This window comes from Cyanistes caeruleus, chromosome 6 (genome assembly GCF_971803275.1).
Source record: "Cyanistes caeruleus chromosome 6, bCyaCae1.hap1.1, whole genome shotgun sequence".
NCBI classification, from domain to species: Eukaryota; Metazoa; Chordata; class Aves; order Passeriformes; family Paridae; genus Cyanistes; species Cyanistes caeruleus.
The window spans coordinates 8,436,648-8,445,119 of record NC_141706.1 but is presented as its reverse complement, the minus strand read 5'-3'; the positions used below and the strand labels follow the sequence as shown (position 1 = coordinate 8,445,119).

Genomic DNA, 8,472 nt, shown 5'->3' with positions numbered 1-8,472 from the left:
TAGCTCTGCTCTCATTTCCCTCTTTTTTCCTTACTATCTTTTTTTCCCCAGGAAAGAGCCACATAAGAGTCAGACCCAGAGCTGGGCAGGCTGCCAGAACCCTGGCTAGTTTTCCTTTAATTTCTGGAAAGGTCTGGATTTCATATCTGTATTATTCCCTGCATAAGCACAGGCCACACGTGCCCAGCAGAGGTCCAAAGGGGTCATGGATTGTGGGAATTCTGTCAAAATCCAACCCAATTGGGTGAAATGTGCCCTTGGTTCATTGGGTAACAGGTTTGCATTGGAACAGGAGAGCAATGAGCAAACATTCCAGCTGTTCCAGGACCTGGGGAAGAGGCTCTGCTGAGGATGGGAATGATCAAAACAAACTGATGTTTAACCCCTGTGTTCCCAGATAATAACTCAACAAACAGTGGAAAAACAGATTTTTCCCAAAAAAATGTTGGTAATGTTGAGCATTCTGCTTCAGGGGAACGTTTGGTTGGACTGTGGGGTAGGACAGGGAATGCTCTGCAGGGCCCACGGCTCCCCACGTGCCTGGCTCCTGCTCCATCATCTCCCAGTCCTCATCTCCCTGCTGTTATTTCCTGGTCCTTTATCTCCCTGCTATTAATTTCCGTTGTCCTCGTCTCCCTTATCCATCATCTCCCTGTCCATCATCTCCTTGTTCATTGCCTCCCTGCTCATCATCTTCTGTCCTCCATCTCCCTGCCCTCCGCATCCCTGCAGCTCATCTCCTGGTTTACCTTTTCCCTGCTCATCATCTCCTGTCCCCCGTCCCCTCCTGCTGCACCACCTTCCAGCCCTTCACCTCCTGCCCATCCCTTGTTGGGACGGCAGCGCCCAGATCCCGAAGGATCCCATCGGAGCCCCCCGGGTGCCCCCCGACCCCTTTGGGAGCCTTTTCCCCCTCGCTGCCCGGGGGCGGCGGTGCGGGGCGGGACCGGGGGCGGCCCCGGGCACGGTGCCCCCGGAGCGGCGGCGGGAGCGGCGGAGCGGAGATGCCCTACCTGCTCATTAGCACCCAAATCCGTCTGGTGAGTCCCGGCGGGACCCCCGGGGACGGGAAATTCCCGGGGGCGGACAGGGACCGACCGGGGCGAGCGGTGAGACCCGCTCAGCCCGCGGTGTCTCCGGTGCTGGCCCTGCTGCTGCTGGAGGGGGGTCAGGGGTGACCCCCAGCACGGCCAGGCTGTGCCCCAGCGGCCATGGCCGGTGTGGGGTGTCCGGCACGACTCCGTGAGAGCCCCCGGTGCCCCCGTCCCGGCTCTGCTGCCCCCAAACCCTCCTGTCCCAAATAGCGACTGAACTTGGGAAACTTGCGGCGGGATCCAGCGAACGCCAAAGGGACGGCTCCACTTGTCCTCGCAGTTGGTTTTCCCTCGTCCCCAAAAAGCCATTCCAGGGTGGAAAAGGAGGCCAAGGCAGCGGGCATGGCTGGAGCTGACAGGAGCAGGGCAGTGGTTGGGATCTCTGGCTGGGATCACCGTCCGGGAGCACTGGTGGGATTGCTGGCTGTCACTGTCAGATAAAGCCACAAAACAAACGCTACTCCCCGGCACCGGCAGCACCCACATCCTGCAGCACTCTGGAGGAGCCCACAGCTGTGTGTTCATCTGGGCTTTCCCTTCTCCCGACAATCATCCCTCCCTGGATCTGCCGGTGTGGTTTGGGGCAGGAAGCAGGGACAGTGGAAACAGCAAATGAGCTAAGGGAGGGAGTTGTGATGGGCACTGCAACTGCTGCCACTGGAGATGTCCCAAAGGGAGCAGCAGGGGGTGGGGAATGGGGGTGTGAGGATGCTGCAGCACCAAAGCATCTGCTGGCAGTGGCATTTGGGGTCGTGCAAGATGACTGAGTGATTTTGGATGAGGAAGGAGCACATGGAATATGGCACTGGAGGGAACAGCCTGGAGCAGCTAGGGTCAGTCTACCCTCCAGAGACTTTGGAAACTCTGCTCTTTACCAAAGGGTCAAAGCAAACATTTCCAGTGTCAAACTTGGCACCGAGATGAGGCTGGAAACTTCCCATCCTGCCCTTGCACGGGTGAGCAGCTGGACCTTCCAGGCAGTGGCCGGGACTGAGCCCCTCCCAGGATGGGCTGATGGCAATTCCCTTCCTTAAGGGCTCTCACTGGAGCTGTGCTGGGATCAGGGGGGTGGCCGTGTCACCACGTGTCACTCACCGCTCTGTGCCTGTCCCACAGGAGGCTGGGCCCACCATGGTGGGCGACGAGCACTCGGATCCCCACCTGATGAGTATCCTGGGGGCCACAAAGAGGAGCACGCTGGGGAACAACTTGTAAGTCCTCCTCTCCTTATTTTCCCAAGAAATGCAGAACTTTTTCACTCCTGGAATTCCCCACAGCACCTTCCAGCTGTACAGTTAATCCCGGGACTTGCATGTGTCCTGTTAATGAGGAAATGCTGCCTGGTACTCCACTTGGTTTTTTATTTTCCCTTGCTCCGACCCTGTTTTAACACCTGACCCCCCTTTCCCTGTCTCAGTGCCATACCTGCCTTGCTCTGCTTGTGGCCTTTCTGGGTGCTGAGACACCCAGAATGCTCACCCATTTCTGTCCATCCTGTCCCTCCCATCCTGCTCTTCAGTGCAGCTCGAGGTTTCACCTGAGCCAGCCCTTGCCAACAGCTCCCAAATCGTTTCCATGGGCAGCTGATCCCTGGGTTTGGAGCTGTTTCCCATTGTGTCACCCCAGACTCCAACCCCTCCACTGGCGTGTTCCCAAGCTGTGGATATTTGACACTTCTCCATGTCCCCACCTCTGCCCATGCTGAGTTTGACCCCAGCCTTTGGCTAAGTGCCACTCAGAGTTGTGACCAGCATCTTCCTCATGGCTTGACCCACATTTTTTTTCTTTTTTCTTCACTTGATATACCACTTCTTGGTTTTCCCTGGGGGAAAAAACCCAAACACCCCCCCCAAACAAACCAACCAAACAAAAAACCACAAACAAACAAAAACATATTAAAAAAAAAAGAAACCACCAACAAAAAAATAAAAATCCCACAATGGCAAAACAAAACAAACCCCCAAATGCAAAAGAACTTGACAGAGAGGAGCAGCTCAATTCCTGCCGTGTCCAGTGTGCCATGGTGTGGAGTAGGGAAAGGAGGAGAAGGATAAGGCATTAAAAAAGAAGGTGCATCTCATCCCAAATGTTCTCAAGCTTCAATCCATAGAGCTGGGAAAACCTTCCTACTCAGCACCAGCCTGGCCAACACCAAGGGCTGGATCCTCAGCTGCTGCAGCATTAAAAATCTGAGTGGGGTGGGAAATTTTAATAGTAAGGAGGATAAAATGTAAGTATTGAGCCCCCCACCCCAATCCCAGCTGAATTCCTGAGGGGTTTGCTGGGCTGATCCAGCTCCATGCTGCTATTCCCAAGCCCGTGGGTGGGCAGAGATTGGCAGCACTGCCAGCTGCCACCCGCCGTGCAGAGCCAGGAGTTGTGCAACGGGATGGGAAACAGAGCTGGGGAGGAACACAACAGGCTCCAAGAAGGAACTGGAGCCTGAGAGATTTGGGCAAGGATCCCTGGGATTCAGGTGGAAAAGGAAGGCAAAGACAGATAAAAGCCCCTGTGGTGACTGCCCCAGTAGCTGGGGGAGCCGCAGCACTGTAAGGAACAGAAGCACCATGTTCTGCTTGTTTTGGGGAAGGGATACAAGCTTCCTGTGGGATCTCCCTATTGGGTTCACCACCTCTCTCCCCTCCCTGTGGCCTGGAGCATTTGAGCACCTCTTGCCCCACCTGCTCCTTGGCATGGCCTGTGACAGCTGGGAACTCCGCTGTGTCCCCGCGGCACATCCCTCCGGCACATCCCTGCGGCACAGCACGTCCTCCTCGTGTGTGCCTGAGCAACAGGCAGTGGGGAAAGTCCCCTGGCTGGAATGTGGCTGCTGGCACCCCCGAGAGCACAGCCACGTGCCAGTGGGGCGAGCCTGGCCACCTCCTCCAGAATCCCAACCAGGGCTGGGAGCTCCAGGATCTGCACTGTGGCCGAGCAGGATTTTCCATCCCTAATTCCTTCATGTGCAGAGCGTGGCTATGGATGCTGCAAACCCCCTTCCTGTAGCACCTTGGGCCCCAAAACTTTAGCAATGACTTGTAGGGAGCCTGAAAGGAAGAGCTTGAGCAGTGTGGACCTGCTGGGAAACTGGGATGTAGAGGTGAAACTGAAATCCCTGTAACGAGGGAGCGCACGGATCCTGTTGTGCAGCTCTGCACAGACACACGGCCCCTCATTAAGTCTCAGAAGGTGTGGGAAGCAGGGATGTGGTCCCTGCCCTCTCACTCAGGGTCAGAGCCCTTGGGGCAGCCAGGTGGGGCAAGGGCTGGGGTGGGGTTTACCTGGAAGAAAAGGCTTTGCAGGTATCCCAGCCCCTCCATCCTGACTGGATGCACACGCAGACGGCAACGTATCTGATACCCACAGTGTGCAATCTTCACTTCCCTCAACACACAGCTGGGATAAAGCCCTGGGAACTCTTCCCTCCTGCTTTTAACTCAGCTACTCCGTTTTTTTAGGTTCCTACAAATCCCTGTCTGCTATTTCCTCTGAATAATGCAAATAATATTTACCAGCTCCCACTATGAATCTGAAGGGTATGTGGCAACCCTTCTGGAGAAAGAAGAGACTTCAAAGACACTTATAATAATGCACATTATCTTTACACCACATCTATAATTACAGCCAAGTACAGTCTGTCTTGAGAAACTGGAAAATCTCTCACATCTCGGGTTATTTCGTGCTTTAAAGCACTCCCAGCTCCAGTACGGCTCCAAAATCCAAGCAGGAGCAGCTTTGGAAAGACTTTTGGAGATCTTTTTTTATCATTATTAGTAGGAAAAGCAGGAGCGGCTTTGTTCAGGTGCCCAAACAGGATCCCCAGTGATCCTGCAGCCTATCATTATCTGCTTATCCGGCACTGCAAGTCAGCTACAGCTGAGCTGCTCTGGCCTTATTCCAACAGTTGTGCCAAAGGAGAGGCTGGCACATCCAGTGCCAAAGCTCCCACTGGCCAACTCAGCTCAGCTGTCCCCACCCAATTCAGTCCAGCCTGTGCCTGGTCCCTTCACTGGGAAGCAATGTCACAGCCCTTAAGCTTCTGGGATTGAGGAATAGGAATGTGGGACAGCTTCTGCTCCAAGCATAGAGCCAGCACAAACCAACGGGGAATCAGAGCTGGACAAGGATCAAGGATCCCGGTATCAGCTCCCAGGCACTGCTGGAACATTGGAACCTGGGCTCCACCTCACCTACTGGCTTTCCAAAGGTTTCCCACCTGGCTGAAACCAGCACCTTGCTGCAATCCCCGAATTCCAACAGTCTCTCAAACCCACCCATCCCACGGACATGCTCTGACATAGGTAAAACGTTGTGATTTCATTCCTCAGAAACACCTGAATCATTTCTCTCCTCATCCATGAATTCCTGGGTGTTAAAAATGTGCTCACTGTGTTTATTTGTGAACCCTCAGCTGCAGCATCAGCCCAGTTACTGAGGACCATGTGGCTCTGGACACCAGCCCCACTGAGCCACATTCCCATTCGACCTGATCCTTCCCTCCTGGACAGGATTCCCGTGGTTTGGAACCTTGGGCTGTGCCTTCCCCTGGGGTTAACCAAGGCCCTGTGTCACACACACGCCTGTGCCAGGTGTGGCCGCTGGTCTTACAGAGATCAGGAGCGAGGCAGGCTCACTTCCACCAGGAAATTCCCACCTCTTCCTCCCCAGCTCACCTTATTCCCATCTTTCCTGGATGCAGCTGTGAGTACTACGTGAACGACGCTCCGCGCGTGGTCCTGGACAAGCTGGAGAGCCTCGGCTACCGCGTGGTCAGCATGACTGGTGTGGGCCAGACCCTGGTCTGGTGCCTCCACAGGGAATAGCCAGGGAGAATCCTGCATTCCACCCAGACAACATCCTGCTGGAGATCATCTTATACGATTGGCAGCAAATTTTTCCCCCCTTAATTCCTTCCTGTCCCTGACTCCAGGCACTCGGGCAGGGGGAGGAATGGCACAGAGGCAGAGCTGGACCAGTGGAATTTTGAGATCCCTGTTTCATTTCCCAAGAGCAGGGGGAAGAAGGTATGCCCAGAATCAGGCAGAGGGAACAGATGGCTCCAGCTCTGCCTTCAGCAGGATGGCAGTCTGGCAAATTCCAGCTTTTTACATTTCAATCATGTACTCAGCATGCCCTGGAGGAAGCTCAGTAACAGCCCTGTTTGCCTCCTCCTCGGGCTGCCCCAGAGAGCTCTGTGCCTTCTCCTGGGTCAGGGGTTAGGGAGGGACACCAAGCACGGACACCATCCCATCTCATCCCTGAAAACCTAAGGGGGAACCACTAAACCTACTCCCAGTGCCCCGAGAATCCCTTCCCTTTGACAGCAAGGCCTGTTTCCGTCTCAGCAGCACCACCAAACTTCCAGATCCCAGACTGCCATCCAAGCCTAACATGGGATTTCCAAAATAACACAGAAAGGTTGTGTGACTATTCCAGGTGCTAATCCAAACACTGCTGGAACATCTGGAATTGTGCATGGATCCTGCTGTGGGGTTAGCACCAATAAAACATTGCTCAAAGAGACCAATGTCCTTCTGTGGGTTGTTTAAAACTGCTGCCAGATCCCTCTGGATGCATCTGGATCCCAAATTGAGCTTTCAGGAATTACAAGCTCCAAGGTTTGGTTGTTCTCATGGCACTTCTCACATCCTGTCCCATGGGATAGGGCAGTTGCTCTGCACACACACATGCCAACACCTGTACTGTGTGAACCCCAAGCATTCCTTCCCCAAACCTGGAAAGGGATCAGGGCTGCAGTCCCTGGGAGATTCTATTCCCACAACACCTTTAAAAAGAAATGAGGTTTATTAACTTAAATTAAGAAACAGCTCTGGGGGGATGGAGGGGTGGGGAGAATCCATACTGTCATGCTAAGTGTGAGACTTTTCCTCCTCATCTTCCCGCTGGAGCTGCTCGATGAGCTGCTGCCTCTCGGCTGCCTGGCGCATCCTCATCATCACCAGGCTCTCGTAGTCCCGCTCCGACACCACTGACGCCTAGGAAGGAGCAGGAAACACACACAACCCATCAGGGACAGCACAGATTCCCAGACCTTCCCCAAATCCCCCTCACAACACCAGCATTCTGGGCAGGATGCGGTTTGATCCCACAGAAATCGGGTGAGGTGGGTGAAAGCTTCCCGGCTACAGGAAATAACCAGGAATTGTTATTAAAATGATTACTACAAATAACCAGCAATAAGTGTGGTTGATGAGGAAAGTGAGACAGACAGAGCCAGCATTCCATGAGGCTGGATGGGGCATTATTTTGGATGACAAGATCACCCTGCACTAACAACGTTGGTGCCCAAAGTCCAGCGTACACTTCACCAGTTATAAAGGTTAATGCCATAAAAAAATCAAACCTTTGTGTGGATTAGTCATGAAACTTCCAACTGTCTGATGGTGGTGAGGTGCTGGCACAGGCTGCCCAGAGAAGCTGTGGCTGCCCCATCCCTGGAAGTGTCCAAGGCCAGGTTGGATGTGGCTTAGAATAACCTGGGCTAGTGGAAGGTGTCCCTGCCCTGAGGTGGAACTGGATGGGCTTCAAGGTCCCTTCTCACCCAAGCCACTCCATGAGTCTAACAGCTGCAATCAACGACCTTAAAGGTCTCTCCCAACACAAACAATTCTGTGATTCTAAGCAACTGCAGAAAGAAAAACACCAGCGATATTCCCAAGCCTGACACAGGAATGGAACAGTTTTCCAAAGCTCCCAGAGCCTTTCTGCTACGTGTGGCAGCAACTGTCACGTCAAGGCAGTTGATTGCAGACTCTGCCTAATGAACGTGGGCAGCAGATGACAGCTGCTCCGGTGCTTTGGCGCTGCTTCCAAAGCCATTCCACACTAGTAGGTGGCCGTGCTATTTTGGATGTATGAAAGCACTGCAAGGCTTGGAAACATCCAGCTCATTCCTTGACAGTTCAGGTGGAAATAAGAGTGTCTTGACATAAGGTGAATGGAAAAAAACCCCCTTCATATGCATTTTTCTAGGAAGCGGGTTAAGTGGTGATCACAGAGAATCACGGAATCCCAGAACGGTTTGGGTGGGAAGGGATCTTAAACATCATCTGGATCCACGTGCCATGGGCAAGTACACTTTCCACTAACCCAGGCTGCTCCAACCTGGTTCTGAACATTTCCAGGGATGAGGCAGCCACAGCTTCTCCAGATATTGAAGGATTTCTTAGGAAGCAGAAGGGATACAAAGGCAATAGAATGCCTAAGTAAGATTCTGCATGGAAACATGGGCGAGTGCAATTCCTTATCCCGTGCCAGCAAAGTGGTTCCTCCGGCTGCTGCGAGGACACAATGAAAGCCCACAACAGATAAAGAACATCAAGAGGGAAATTAAGAGTCTAATTGGTGTCTTAGGAGC

At 53.5% G+C, this 8,472-nt stretch overlaps 2 protein-coding genes across 4 annotated transcripts in view; one reads left to right on the top strand and one right to left on the bottom strand.

Annotated features, from left to right (window-relative positions):
- Window positions 1-935: 935 nt before the first annotated feature.
- On the top strand, window positions 936-6,024 carry GCHFR (GTP cyclohydrolase I feedback regulator). Its single transcript, XM_086892099.1, has 3 exons — window positions 936-1,040; window positions 2,211-2,305; window positions 5,794-6,024. The coding sequence occupies exons 1-3, from the start codon at window positions 1,005-1,007 to the stop codon at window positions 5,915-5,917; spliced, it is 255 nt and encodes an 84-aa protein (XP_086748225.1). The 5' UTR covers window positions 936-1,004; the 3' UTR covers window positions 5,918-6,024.
- An 856-nt stretch (window positions 6,025-6,880) lies between these two features.
- DNAJC17 (DnaJ heat shock protein family (Hsp40) member C17) overlaps window positions 6,881-8,472 on the bottom strand; it is a 14,151-nt gene continuing 12,559 nt past the window's right edge. For all 3 annotated transcript variants that reach the window (XR_015287724.1, XR_015287725.1, XM_023928680.2), the window contains one exon: window positions 6,881-7,090. Coding sequence is in view for 1 of the 3 variants with exons in the window: in XM_023928680.2 (XP_023784448.1) it covers window positions 6,965-7,090 (126 nt within the window). In the remaining 2 variants the exon portion in view is untranslated. The remainder of the gene's footprint in view (window positions 7,091-8,472) is intronic.